We start from the raw sequence: 15,356 nt of genomic DNA on the forward strand, positions 1-15,356 counted from the left end.
CATAGATCTGGACAAGAGTTTGCAGATCTAGATGACGGTGGTGGTGGAAATCGTAAATCCGGACTGTAAAGCTTCAGATGTGAGATCATACATACCAGATCTAACATGAAATATTATGGTAGGAGGCAATAATGGAGGTATTCGATTATGCAGGTGATTGGATGTGGAAGAGGTAGGCTCGTCGGGGGTGGTAGGGTCGCCGTCAGCGGTTGTGGTGATGGTGGTTCCATCACAGGTGGTAGAAGATAAGAGACATGGGTTTGTTCTTGGACAATATTGAAAGAAGAGAGTAATCTAGTTTGTATTAGATCTAAGTTTATCATATGTAAGTTTAGATCCGATGGAATAAAATATGAAATTAGGTTCAACTTGTGTATTAGTATTTACAATAATGTCATTCTTTTTTTTGAATATTGATAGACAACAGTGGTTCTTAATCTTTTTTTGTTATCATTTGAATATATATATATATATATATATATATATATATATATATATATATATATATATATATATATAGGGCTAGGTTATTTTGTTTTTTACATTTATTGTGTGTTAGAATGCACCAATAGAAATTTAGTAAATTAAATAATTATTTAATTAAATAATTATAGATATTAAATAATTTCCATAATTATATGTATATTAAATGATATCCATAATTATAATTCTCTTTTTATGAAAACTAATTAAATCACTTGTTAATGCCAGCAATAACATTCTTTCAGAATGAATTTGCATCTAGGTTTTTATATATGAGTTCGTACTTTGTTTCAAGACTCAATCACTTAAAATACAATAAAGTTGTATGGAATATGAAGAAATTAATTCTTCTAGATATGAATTTATTCTGAAAGAATATTATTGTTGACATTAATGACGAATTTAATTAGTTTCCATAAAAATGAGTTATAAGTATAGATAGAATTTAATATACATATAATTAATATTAAATTCCTATTGGTGCATTCTAGCACACAATAGATGTGAAAAACATTTGAACCTACATCTCTCTCTCTATCTATCTCTCTCTCTCTCTCTCTCTATATATATATATATATATATATATATATATATATATATATATATATATATATATGTATGTATGTATGTATGTATGTATGTATGTATGTGTGTGGTAATATAAATAAAATTAGGCAAAAGAACGACAAGTGAAAATAAACATGTGTTTGGTAATTCTCGTTGTAAATTTTTAATCATGTCAATTCAATAACCATTTTATCTGTTCTTATTTTTAGATTTTTGTTCCAGTTGTCGTAACATTTACCATCCATATCCTATTGGCTATTACAATTCGTTAATATTTGAATTTTAATAAATAATTTAATCATTTTATAAGAGACATGTTATATTTAATATCAAACGGACAAAAAATTGGTAGAAAGAAGACAACGGGACATGCCAGACTGTGACCATGGGGTGTTGGAGTTTGGGCGCCCACGAAAAATAACGTTTTTTCTAAGACATACTAATATTTATAAATTATCACATTACATATCTTTATACAAAATAGAAAAGGATATTGTATTTAATTATTTAGATAAGTGATCCTAATTATTTCTGGGTCGTTTCACAAGAAACTGAGGATCATTTTCTGTGTGATAACCAACAGATCAAATACAGTTTTTATATAAAAGAAACATTGACTCTATCATTGTGCCTTAACTTATGGTGTTGATATAATTATGATGAAATTTCATATATTCTTAAACTCCTATTAATTGGGTTATTTTACCAACTTAAATTAATCATATAAGATATGAGACAACATAATAAAAAATTAGTTAAACTGAAATGATATTAAGGGGGTGTTTGGCTTAGCTTTTCACAGCCAAAAGTCCTTTTTGTAAAAGAAAAAAAACAAAAAGATGTTTGGCAAACTAGTAACTTTTGAAGTTTTAATACAAGGAAAAACAACTTTTTGGAAAAGTCAGGATTTCCTGACTTTTTGTAACTTTTTGGAAAAGAACTTTTGAGCTTTTAAAAGCTAAGTCAAACACGCCCTAATACTTGAATCATGATGCACATGGAGATGCTTATGCTAATATTAATCACTATGTCTCCTACACATGACCCATGTTAATGTTAGGCATTCTCCTTCCTTCATTCAATAACTATTTTTAATCTGCTAAATCATTTTGTCTTCTTTTAATTATTTCAAGAACAACTGTTTGTGTTCAAAGTATAAACATGATTTATAATTTATAAACAAAGGTTATATCAGTCTAGTATGCTTTTAATTTTATATATGTATGTAAACAACAACATTGTAATCAACAAGTATATATACTATGATGATGAAAACTTTACTCCTTTTGCTATATTAACATTTTTTTTTAACTTTTTAAATAACGTGTAGCTAAAACTATCATTTTAAGCCCATAATTGTTGGCAAACGTCGTAACCTATGGGTCCTGTGTTGACTAGTAACCGTATGCCCTGCATAAAAATACAAAATATTCAAAATTATATAACTCACAGGATGATAATTTACAGAAATACACATGCAACACTTTAATCATTTTACTAATATACGCTATGTACTTTATATTTTTTTTACTCGTAATACCGATGTACTAATATTACTTTATCGCTAATAGCAACAAACTTATGATTTTTTTTTACTAATAATAGCAATATATAACAAATTGTAGCAACATACTTGCATATATTTACATGCAATAGCAACGCATTTGCAATTCTTAACACATAATAGTAACGTACTTACATTTCTTTATGGATAATAGCAATATGTAACAATTAAAGCACACAACCTATATTGGTAGGAAAATATAACTAGTTTGGTATTATTGGTAAAAAAAATATAACTACTTATGTATTATTGTTAAAAGATAAAGTACATTGTTTATATTAGTAAAGAGAAGTAAATTAAAATTTTCTTCTTTATTTAATATATTTCTATATCAACGTACATGATTTTTCATATTAAAAAAAGAAAATCATTGTGAAATGTGAAAAGACACTTCTTTCTGCAAGAGTGACTAGTTTTGGATAAAAAGTACCAAGTACATTGTTTTGTACACCATTTACATTTAGACACCGACCAAACCACATGTTCTTGTTTTTTTGTTTTTGATTTTTGATTTTTTTCCCCACATTTTCATAATAATGATAGTTAAAATGATTAAGAATTTGAATCGTTCCAACAGTTAAACAGCAAGGATTTTTATACTAAAGTACTAAGGCTTCATTTGTTATACTTATACCAGAGATGTGTAGACCAACATTTTAGGGGTTATTTTTGATGACAAGGATTAAGAGGACATTAACGTCTTTAGAGTTATTTCAATGTTTTGGTTTTTACTTTTTAGGTGTTGAATAATGTGGTAAGAAATGTAAATACATACCTTAGCTTTGATAATTGAGCAGCAGCCAGAAGCATTGAAATTTGAAGCACAAAGAAAAGAAACGAAAAAGGGTTGTCCAGGTCAGCATAGAGAGAAAGTGTTGTATATACAGTTTGACACGTGGCTCCTATTTGATACCAGAAGATGCAGCAGATGCGATTGAAGCTTCCACTATTAAAGATACTGGTTGTCGAGCCTGAAGACACGCAGCTATATCAAATGGACGCAACTCGGATCCATCAAATAGGAGATTGACACCTGGCAGGATAGTTTCTCTGCTGTCCATATCATCTGATTTACTACTACTTGAACTTGATTCAGTAGCCTCTTCAAACATACCCATCACAGTTTCATAAACAGGAGCAAGCGAATAGGATCTGCAATATCATTCAGAATAATTACACATCTATTAATATAAAATAAGAAGAGAATTATTATGACATACCTTAAAATGTTGCCATCAAAGCTGAGGACTTCTGTACCAGAACGTTGCCTGTTAGCGAGCTTTAATCTCTGTTGATCATTCGTTCCAGAAATAGGAGAAGAAGGTTCAGTGAGTGGATTCCATCTCTGACTCGCGTAAGTCATAAGAAGTTTATTTGGAGCTTTTGGTTGATCGGATTTGGGTTGATGATCTCTTTGATAAAGCATCCTTGCAGTCGAACCAGTTGCTTGATACTCCGAACAGATCTTCTGTAACCTTTTCCTCAGTTCTTGCATCGCATTATGATGCTCTGTACACAAATTCGTCTGGAGTAATTGAGAGGAAACCACTCGTTTACATATATTTTTGCATAAATCCGGACAGAATAACGGAATCCCGAATTCCACACTCAACGGAACCCATTCGTATTTATCATCAGGTGCGAAACTGTAGTTGGGGTCGCTTTTAAACAGCTTCAACAAACGAATATAACCGACTGACCATAGCTCTATCTGACTTGCCAAATCGCTTAACAGAAAATTGAGTTTCGAGCTTTCGTCTGTATCAAGCCCTAATTCCTTCCCGATATCAGGTGATGAACCATCGGAGTTCTTCAACGGCAGAGGGACATCCATGGTGGTGATTTTTCCAGATTCATCAAGGTCGTACCTGCTTAAAGGCTGAACTAACACAGCTGTGTGTTTCAAGAGTGAATTTAAACAATGGAGGAGTATGTTTCCTTTGACTAAACCCCCGTCGAATTTGTCTGAAACTGAAGTTTCATTCCACGACCATACGAGGGCTTTCTCGCAACCTGATAATGGAGCGGGAAGTAACCTTAAGAATTGACCTTTCATTAGGACGACGGATAACGGTCCACCACGAACAGCTGAGTAAAGTACGAGATTCATCCATGGTGTCAGGGAGGAGTAAGACGGCGGACCAAAATGAACCGGACCTTTAGGTCCGGGAAGTACAGAAGAAGGAGGAAGCGGTAACATTGAGACAACGATTTCGTAGTCACGACGGAATAACCTGTCTAGTGTTGCTGGTGCGAGAGTAGCTAAGCTTTCACATCGCATGATATCGACATGATATCTTCTTATTTTTTTAGTTATTGCTTTTCCTGCATCAGATCCTTCAAAATTATGATCCGATTTGGAACCCTCACCTTCACAAGTGTCATCTGTTGCAGTGACAGTGGAATCGGAATCATTAGTATCTTCAGTTGCAGTAACAGTGGAATCGGAATCATCCGGTACACCTGCATGTCCAGAAACAGAAGCAGAGTCTTCGTTGGTTGAAGAATCCATGGAAGCTTTCCCTTTGCTGGGAGGCATTCCTCCAGATGTTAAACATTCCAAAACAGATCGGAGGCTGAATGCATGGTTGGCGAATTCCTGAAGGACTCCCTCGAATTTGGCTCCTTCTAATGAACTGAGATCTTTGCAGAGATCTTCTATGCTAGCATGACCCAGTTTTCCTGCTTCGTATAATGTTACTGCATGTGACTTTAAGCCTGCAAAACCCATTTAATACAAAAAACCATGATATTTCTTGCATATAACCAAGCCAAGAAGAAGAAGAAGATAAAACAGAGTTACCTGGTGAAACAGAGCCCATCATAAGATATGATGTTATTTCTGCATCAACAACAAAAGCAACACGGGCATAACCAGAAGTAGGTCCATGGGCATCCGACCCATCAGGTTGAAAAACACTGCCATCAACAGATGTGTTTACAGATCCCACACTGGCACGAGAACAGTCATCTTCATCACCAAGTACAACATTTCTAGAAGATCCAGGACTATTTGGATCTTGAAGAATCGATCCAGGGTCAATTATTTTAACTGCCCATGCCAACCTACAAGCAAAAGAAGCAGCAGCCTGAAGTTGAGACAGTTCCACCTGTAATGTAGTCGCCAATTCAGCAACAGTTGAACTCTCACTTGAAACCACAAAAACAGCATAAAGCAACCTGCATAGTCAACTTCCCAACATCAGGATCTTCACTTTTCTTGTTGCACAAGTTAATTAATTACTCATAAAAAAAAAAAAAAAGACCAATTCTCTTACTCCTCGATTGGATCTTCATATGACTGCTCTCTGTTTGAAACAAACCCTTCTAGCTTGCATACTGTTACAATATTAACCATGTCAATTATATCTTACAGTTTACCCCTTATTTTTTTTTTAAACATAAAAAGTCTTGATTTGGAATATAATTTTTACCTTGAAATCGATCCTCGGCATAAACACAGACATCAAGGTAGACTAGTCCCCTTCGGTAAAGACCTTTGATGATGACAGGATCAAAGAGCATGAATGCATTTGTTTCCTCTTTGCATATTTTATCAATTGTTGCGATTTCTTCTTCTGAAAGCTTCTGCAATCAGAGTAAGAGAAGATCATCGTTATTATATCATAATCAAGATTAGAAAATGTATAGTATATTATTTGGAATGTTTAAAGATCATATCGATATATTTCGTTAATGCGCCTAAAATATACACATTATAATAGAGATGTGATGTCACCTTAAATTCTTCAATTGTAAAGTTGACAAGACAAACTCCCCACCAAGGTTCGATTGCGATGTCCACTGGGTGTGTAGGTAATGATTCTCTAGCTATTGACTTGTTCAGCTTCCACATTATTTTCTAAATAGCTCCAAAATTATTATGAATAATTAGATTTTAAAAAACAAGATGTTTAAACTGTTATTGCAAAACAAGAACACTAAAGCTACAAGGGAATGTCGGAACGCTCATTCATATACATGTCTGAGATTAGCAAACCTCACTGGACTTCATTGATTCAAAACTAAAATGAGTGCATTTAATACATTAAAATAGTCTCAGATTATACGTTTATGTTCATTTCATAAAAAACTTTGCTACTTCAAAACGGTGACATAAATTTTACATACTGTAATGGAGACAAGTGATGTTAACCTTTGAAAGTTCAATTGTTTCTGACTAAATAGCAGTAGGATGATATATGATATTGGGACTTGTTTCTAGGCATCATCTGTCTATATCAACTCTACAAAGAATCCAGATTAGAGAAAAAGGTGTTGGGCATCTTTATTGTCAACTTTCTTTGTAAGTGCCTCATCTTCATTAATATATATACAACCTTTAAGTCATAAATCATAATCACTAATAATGTGTAGGAGAAGTCAACATACCACAACAATCTCTGTTAACCGTGAATGTTTCCAAGAATATCTAGGGAAGTTGTACTCACAACATTTCTTTTTCTATATAAGTTCATATGACGAGTAATCATAGCCTAATATCACAGGTAAGAGCTACCTTACAGATATTGTAGCTTAATGAACATTTAGTATAATATGCTTCCATTTCAAGAAAAAAATAAAACATGTCAAATATGTTTATTACATACAAGGAAACAAATTAAGAGTATATATCATGAAAGGGAAAAAAAATGATATACGCACCTCAACAGAATCATATATCGATATGTAATGCCAGAAGTTTGAGACCAAAATACTAGAAATTAATTCATACCTTAGATCTGCACCTGTTCATGATATCAATAAATTCATTTCTGCCTATCCCAGTGAGTCTCAAGGCATCTGCCGCACTAAAATTTGGAATTCGATCATAAGACTGTTCTGCATACAAGATAAACATCAGTCTTTCTGGAAATCAAATGCAATGCTGCATATCAAAGTGATAGAAGCAATGCAATATATCTAATGCCACCAATAGAGATAGTAATAGTGTTGGTATACAGGTACAAAAAAAAATTATATAATTCATTGCAATGGGCTACTACCATTTTTCATGACTTCAAAGATCATATCACAATAGTATCTGAATGGAGAGACCCTCATTACACGACAAACATACTCAGCAAGATGATAAGGAAACAGCTGCAAGAAAAAAAAACATCATCAACTTCATGCCTCAATCAAGAGAACCTAATATATAAGCACAAGACTAAACAATTTGTTAAATATTAAGGTTGTGTGTGAAAAAACATAGAAACTATGAAGCTCTCTGTAATACTTACAGCTAAGTTTTTGCGTAAATAACGCATCATGTCCTCATAATATTCGCCTTCTCTGCATACTTTTCGCACAAAAGAAGTGCGCCATTGAAGCCTTTTCTTTATACAATGTTCAGTTATCCTGCACAAAAATACAGTTATAATGCAATGCAAGGCTCCCTTTTTGGCCAAGTTTCAAACCAGAATTTCATCATGTCCATTAGTAGTCATTGAGAAACAATAAAATCATTCAGTTTAATCCATAGGATTATCCCTAACTTGTCAGTACTGAAGGAATACTAGAAGGATAATAAAACAACTTCTGTAAACTATGTGATCATGTAAACAAAGCATCTATTGCGGGAGTAAACAATTTTTTGAATAAGGGGTACCAAATTTTAGTGAGTGCAATCAGAAACTCAAATTCAATTGAACACATCACCTATTCCGTTAATCTAATCAATAATTAAACAAACGCGAGTTTCTGCTGCAACTAAAGGAAGAAAAACAAGCTAGCAACATACTGCAACGACATTAACTGATTAACTAAACGAACCTTTTATGCCATTCATCCCTAGAATTCAAACTCGCCTGGAGACGTCTAGGGAGACTCTCCCAAGAACATTCCTCCTTAATTGCTCTCAATATCAACTGCTCCTCAATCGTCGACTGTGCGTGCAGCATGCTAACCGAATGAAATAACCTAAATTACTTCTACTCGACAAAATCACTAAATCCTGCACCGATTAACAAAATAACAATGTGTTGGCACAATTAATCAAACAATGCAATTGTTTCATCAACGAAATGCGTCATGGACGACGAATTTACCTGGATCAATGGAAGGTATTGTAGGGTTTTATGAATGTAACGATGGAGATCGGTGGAATCATACGGGGGTCATGATGATTTCATTCTCTGGTCATTAATTATGACGCGATCAATTTTGCATGTTGGGGATAACCACCATTTTCATTTAGGAACATGTTTGTACGCGAGGAGTCAGAACCATTAATTGCAACAATATTTTAATTTATGACAAATGATGTTATTTTGTGTTAGAGGTAAAATGTTAAACCTTTTTTATGACTATGAGATGATCTATATTGATTTACGAGATTCTAAACAAAAGGTATCTTAAAAATCTAACATGTAGGGTCCATATAAATACTTTATCAACCTTTTGGAGTTGAGGTGGCAAAAGATCAAAGGGATTGTTAAACAATTTGGGCACAGTCATGGTTCAGTTGTGGCTAGTGGTGTACAAACCGTTTTTTTTCTCCAAACCGGTTCGGTTCAAGTCAACAAAATCAACACCGGTTCAAGGCTAAACCAGTTCGTCAATAAAAATATATGAGTTTTGCAAACCAGTTCGGTTCATCGGAAACCGGTTAAAAAAATCAGCGGATTGGGCTTTTGACTTTTGTTTTTGGTTAGCTTGGGTTATATGTCTGTGGACTTTTTTTTGTTTTGGTGAATTAGATCAAAATGGATGAATTCACATTTAAAAAAAAAAGAAAAAGAAACAGTGGGTGTTGTGCACTTGTGTGTATATGTAAATTGAATTGAGAAGGTTGAATTAAGACATGGTCGGAGGTTGACGAAGAAGATAGGAGTGTTGGTTGTAGTGCATTGGTGTGTTCTTCAAGAAACTCTACCAAGCTAGTGATATAAGCTAAAAAGTAGAAGCTAGCAAATCATGCTTCTATTAGAATAATGAAAGAAAATGAAAATTGAATGCAACACGTCAACACCTCTTACTCTAGCTATGTTGTCTATTTAAATAAGGTTGGACGGAATGGGAGCGGGGAAGACCTGCGGGGACCTTCCCGCCCGGCGGAACACCGCACCGTCGGTGCGGGGAAGGATGAAGGGAGCCTCTCCCGCGTTCTCTCTCCGGCTGCGATTGGGTGTAATTTTTTTTTTTTGAAATTCAACCGTTATTAAACGGTAAAAAAATAAATATTTTTTTTTGCTACAACTACTAAATGGATTTAAATTCATTTATTTTGTTTGTTTGTTTGTTTTTTTTTTTTTTTTTACACACCTATAAATACACAACTATTTACCATCAAATAAAATTCACACAAACTCTCTACTCTCTTTACTTTCTTCTCAAAAAAAATGAATCCCGACAATCAAACCTCAACTTCCGTTCGAAGGAAAAAAAGTCATGGTTCGAGTATAAACATCCATTCTCGAAACATTTTTGCTATCGATTCATCACCACAAGGAGTTTATCGCCCCCAACTCGATGCTCCAATTCAATCTCCACTACAATTCCAATAACAAAATGTTGGACAATATTACCCGATGCAAGTTCCAAATGTTTCGCCGCAAATGTTTTCAAACTTTGTTGTGTTTCCGGATCAACAATCGCCAAATTAACATCAACCCTAAACCCAAACTCAAACTCAAACTCAAACCGACCAACAACGCCCACTTGTCGACGAGTTGGATGACTCAGAAGAAGAAGAAATGGTTCCCGAAACTCAACCGACACCACCTCCACAAAGACGTAAAGGGAAAAAAACAAGCACGCGAGGGTGTTGCACAATCGGGAAGACAAAAGCCGACAACATGGCTTCCACACGGAGAGCTAGTTGTAACAACGTAATTTTTTTCAAACAATTTTTTTTTTTAATTTCAAAATAAAGTATTTTCATTCAAAACAAGGCATAAACATTCTATGTGTCATAACAGAATACAAATCATACGAATCCCAAGATCACAAAACATCTATCAGTGTGTACAGATCACGCCGGCGCCTTCCCATGGTCCTCGCTAGTACCTGAAACACATACACAACAACTGTAAGCATAATTGCTTAGTGAGTTCCCCAAAATACAACTTACGCACATACACCTTTCTAGGCCCTGACCTTCCGGTCCATGTGTCTCAGGGGACTTCCGTCCCTGCTGGGTAAACCTTCCGGTCCTACCCACGCCAACCTTACGGTCCAAGACTCACAACGCCTTCCGGCCCATAACATAATCGCCTTCCGACCCATAACATAATCGCCTTCCGGCCCTTAACATAATGTCTTCCGGCCCACATAACATACATAGCACGTATAGCAATTAACTTATCACATATAGCACATATATCTCATATCATATCCGACCTTCCGGTCACACAGTCAAACCCTTCCGGGTACAGTATAGTGAGAAGACTCACCTCGTAAATATCGAAAGCTAGCAAATCCCGAAGTCACTCGTGCTCGATCCGCCAAGCTACAATCTCCCTATAACATCATACATCTCTTATTAACACTTTTATCTTCTAAGTTTGACTATCCCTAAGAAGTCAAACATAGGTCAACTCTGGTCAACGGTCAACTTGACCGGACTCGGCGAGTGCACAAGGGCAACTCGGCGAGTCTAGACGCATCCGCCAACTCCATAGGATTCCCTTCTTACTCGTCGAGTACTTCCCCTGACTCGACGAGTTCCACCTGGGAGAGTCGCGGGGCCACCCCGACTCAACTCGCCGAGTCTCAAGAACAACTCGGCGAGTTCCAGCTCGACTCAGTCCACCTGTCGACCCTCTCTAACTCGTCCTGACTCACTGAGTCAACCATAACTCGGTCAGGACTACTCACTGGGTGTCCTCAAGGACAATCTTCAAGCGACTCGTCGAGTCTGTTCATCAGACTCGGCGAGTCCATGCCATGCACCAGCTAAAACTGGCTTTTGCGGTCAGATCCGTTCCATCCATTCATAGATCTGGCCTTCCCAAGCTTATTTGTCACGTAAAGTCTCAGTCTTGGTTGCCATGCAATGCGTACAAGGCTTATTTTGGGGAAACAACCTCTAATATGACCACCTTAGCTTCTAACTCAAAAGGATGGACATAAAGCTAGTCATATGGGGTCTCCTGGACCTGCTAAGGCCCAGATCTAGGTTCCATATCTCCATGGAACCTTTCATACTTCCAATTTAAGCCAAGAAATGCAAGAAGAAACCCTAGATTTGACACATCAACACAAAACACGAAGTTTGGCTCTGAAAGTTACCTCAAGAAGACTCCCTTGATGAATTAGCAACAAATCCAAGCTCCCCAACTCCTCAAGTTTGATCCTCTCCCTCCTTTCTTGCAATATCACACAAAATGGTGAACAAATGGCCTCCAAATACACTCACAAGGGCTCACAGTCGTATGGGGGCTCTTAGGGTTCAAGGTCGCCGCAAATGAGGGCCATAAGGTCCTTTAAATAGGGCTTAGGACCGGGAAATTAGGGTTTCATTAAACAGCGCAGACTCGCCGAGTCCATATCCTGGACTCGCCGAGTCCAAACGAATCCCGTGTCCAGGATCACGACCCTACTCGGCGAGTCTGAGCTCCAACTCGCCGAGTCCCCTCTCAAAACACAAAATAATCAAATCAATAAAGATACCTGGAATTCCGGGCTGTTACACTAGTTTTGGTCAAAGTTTGGGCTGACATTTCTGAATATTCGATTCAAGGAAACACACAACCAGGAGAACATTTTTGGTTTCGCATTTAAGAACGGTTTCGAGAGGAGCTAGAAAAAGGCGACGACTATCGTACGAAACATCAACTGAATTCTAAGTTTCAAGAAATAGCAAAGGGGGTTTCAAAAATAAACGGGTTGTACAACAACCTAAAAACCCAACGGAAAAGCGGCCAAGGGGACGAACAAAATACTTCAAGAAGCTTTGCAGTTTTACCTTGAAAAAGTCGGAAAACCATTCAAGTGGCACGATTGTTGGAAATTATTGGTTCGATGTACTAAGTAGAAAAAATACGAGCAAGATTTTATTTTTGGAGTCCAACAATCAAAGCGAACGAAAACGTGCTCTAGTGGTTACACAACCTCCTCCGATGCTCGGGTCAGTCTAGATTTAAATAAGGATGACGAACTCGAGCTAGAAGAAATTGTCCACCCAATGGGTAGGGACGAAGCGAAGAGAAAGGGAAAAGGGACTTCTTCGGGTGTATCTGATTTCAGCGGGGACATTGACAAAATGCAGAAAATAACATCGTCGTTTGATCGATATAATCTTAATTTCTCCGAACGTTTGACGTTCGACAGAGAAAAAGAAGAAACAAGGAAAAAGGAGCGGACGGAGAGACAAGAAATGGAGGATATGAAGTTTTTGATGGAAAACGTCGATCATCTCTCGGGGCCGGCTCTCGAGCTCGTGATGAAGAAGAGGGAAAAAATTCTGAAAAAATATTTTCCGTAGGTCATTCTTGGTTTGTTTGACTTTTAGTTTGTGTGTGTGTGTTTTTTTTTTTTTTTTTTTTTTATTTTTATAATCTTCTAGTTTTTTAAATTTTAGGTTTAATGTAACTTTTATTTTAATTAATGAAATGTTTTTTTATTGTTAATTAAATTTTATGTTTAATATTAATTTAAAAATTATAAATCATTAAAAAAATAATTTTATTTAATAAAAAAAAGTGAGGTAAGGGCTTCCCACCCATTTTTTGGGTTTTAGGTGAGGGAAAAATAGTGAGGAAAGCTTCCCTCCCATACCCTCCGGTCTAATAAATCATACCCACCTTTTCAAACTTACTCCTAAAGTAAAGCAAAATACGGGATAAAACCACAAATCTGCCTTTCCTCTGAACAAGTAAACAAGAAATAGATGTGTTTCTGTATGAATATATTATTTGTTCTTGACGTGGGTTGCTGCAAAGAAAAGTTTACCATGCTAAGGAAGAGTTGTGACTTTACACTAACCAAACCGGTTTCACATCGGTTCTTTGAACCGGTTCACCGTAAACTGGTCTTAAACCGGTTTCACTATCTATATACACGAACTGGTCGGAACTGGTGGTTCGGTTCTTGAACCGGATCAGTTCATACTGGACTGGTTCATTATGAACCGGTTTTCCGGTTCATGGGGCGGTTTGGTTCCTGAACCGGTTTTTTTGTGCACGCCTAGTTGTGGCCTTACCCGACCGATTATATCAACTACTCGCTTTCGAGGCCCAACCGACTCAGAGACCAGTTAAAAAACTTATTTATATAACCATTTTTTTGTATTTTTAATATAAGTTTATTATTATTTTTCAAATCGGTTAAAATGTATCAAGTTTTATAACGGTTGCCAAGGCCCGTCTATGTCGGTTAAGAAATTTTCCGGACTAAGTCAGGTTATAAATATAGGCGGAGGCACATTGGATCCCGGGGTATCCTAGGATGCCCCTCAAAAAAATATTAGTAGTGTAAATATTTTTAAAAAAACTCGTTTTATGTTGCGATTATACTTTGGATAAAAAATAGGCTACCTAAAAAAAATCAGGTTATTTCTAAATGGTCCAAAATACAAACTAGTCCAAAAATTTTAAGCCCACGCCAATTAGTTATTGAAACAAAGAGGTATACGCTCAATTAGTTTAATGAAAAAAAACGGACGTGTTTTTTGTCTTGTGATCGTCGACTTCAGAAATCAGAAGTCGACTTGTCTTTTGTTTCTTCGCCTGACTACCTCGCTAAAATCGCATATTTGCATGCTGGTGGCTTATTCCGGCGACCTCCTTCGGTGGTGAGTGATCAAACTCATCAAAGTACACAATGAAACAACTAAGTATAAAAAAATATTCAATCTTATTATCTGTTGTTAGGTTAATTCAAAATCCAATTTTTTGTCATTATGTTGACAAATTCGAAATTACCAATTAGGTTTGTTAAATTAGGGGCTCAAGGTTAATAATGATTGATTATTTGTTGTTGAAACTTGAAATCAAGTTTATAGTTGAAATATCGTGATAATTTGATTGTAGGTTGTTATTTGTTGTTGAAACTTGAAATCAAGTTTATAGTTCATATATTTTGATTGTAGGTTGCTATTAATTTTTTTTCAAAAGACATTTAGATTTTGGAGACAAAAATAGTGAAGGAACTTCCAAAAAAAATGGCTAATGAAAGTATGCAAGTTCCACAAACTAATCAACCTACTGTAAAACCATAGGAACCACAATCTAATAAACCTACTCCATAACCACAAGAACCACAATCTAATGAACATACTCAAAAACCAAAAGTGACACAATCTTTTGATTTGAATGGTCTTCCTTTGAACCCATGGGATGGGCCAAAGATTACATCTTATAATCTTAATCAAAAGGATGAAATATGGAGAGCATATTTGATTAAAGGGCCTTTGTCAACCAAAGGGGCATAATTTTGCATTTTCCTTATTTAGTAATAAGCCAATACATTTTGTTGTGGAATGGTTTACTGATTTTCATGGTTAGAGTATAACGTAAAAAAGAAGAAAGCATATTGTTTTTGTTGCTACTTGTTTGGAGACATGGTAGGGGAACAAGGTGGAAGAGATGCATTTATAATCGAAAGCTTTGACAATTGGAGTAAAAAAAACTCATTCCGGAAACATATGGGTAATATTCAAAGTTATCACCATAAGGCCCAAGAAAAGTGTGATTTGCTATTGAGAAAAAACCAATATATTGGTGAAGTCTTGCATAAGTAAACAGAACTTGAACAAAGTAATTATGAAATTCGATTACGTGCTATAATTCGTAGTTGT

At 35.7% G+C, this 15,356-nt stretch overlaps 1 protein-coding gene across 1 annotated transcript; it reads right to left on the reverse strand.

Moving 5' to 3' along the window:
- Positions 1-2,247: 2,247 nt before the first annotated feature.
- LOC145083520 (uncharacterized) lies at positions 2,248-8,760 on the reverse strand. The gene is made up of 12 exons (XM_079023389.1): positions 8,665-8,760; positions 8,390-8,570; positions 7,858-7,975; positions 7,621-7,717; positions 7,350-7,456; positions 6,354-6,476; positions 6,049-6,202; positions 5,893-5,953; positions 5,418-5,794; positions 3,835-5,332; positions 3,390-3,766; positions 2,248-2,460 (listed from the first exon to the last, which is right to left on the reverse strand). Exons 2-11 carry the CDS (start codon positions 8,515-8,517, stop codon positions 3,517-3,519), a joined length of 2,913 nt encoding a protein of 970 aa, XP_078879515.1. The 5' UTR covers positions 8,518-8,570; positions 8,665-8,760; the 3' UTR covers positions 2,248-2,460; positions 3,390-3,516.
- Between the last annotated feature and the right edge of the window lie 6,596 nt (positions 8,761-15,356).

This window comes from Lactuca serriola, chromosome 1 (assembly GCF_051521515.1).
Source record: "Lactuca serriola cultivar US96UC23 chromosome 1, Lser_US96UC23_V15, whole genome shotgun sequence".
In the NCBI taxonomy this organism is placed as follows: Eukaryota; Viridiplantae; Streptophyta; class Magnoliopsida; order Asterales; family Asteraceae; genus Lactuca; species Lactuca serriola.

Bases quoted from the DNA above. Each gene is read 5' to 3' on its own strand.
- LOC145083520 (XM_079023389.1), bottom strand. From the start codon at position 8,517: ATGCTGCACGCACAGTCGACGATTGAGGAGCAGTTGATATTGAGAGCA. The intron at 7,457-7,620 runs GTAGTAGCCCAT...TCTTGTATGCAG, and splicing joins CTTTGAAGTCATGAAAAATG to AACAGTCTTATGATCGAATT. The intron at 5,954-6,048 runs GTAAAAATTATA...ATATTGTAACAG, and splicing joins TGCCGAGGATCGATTTCAAG to TATGCAAGCTAGAAGGGTTT.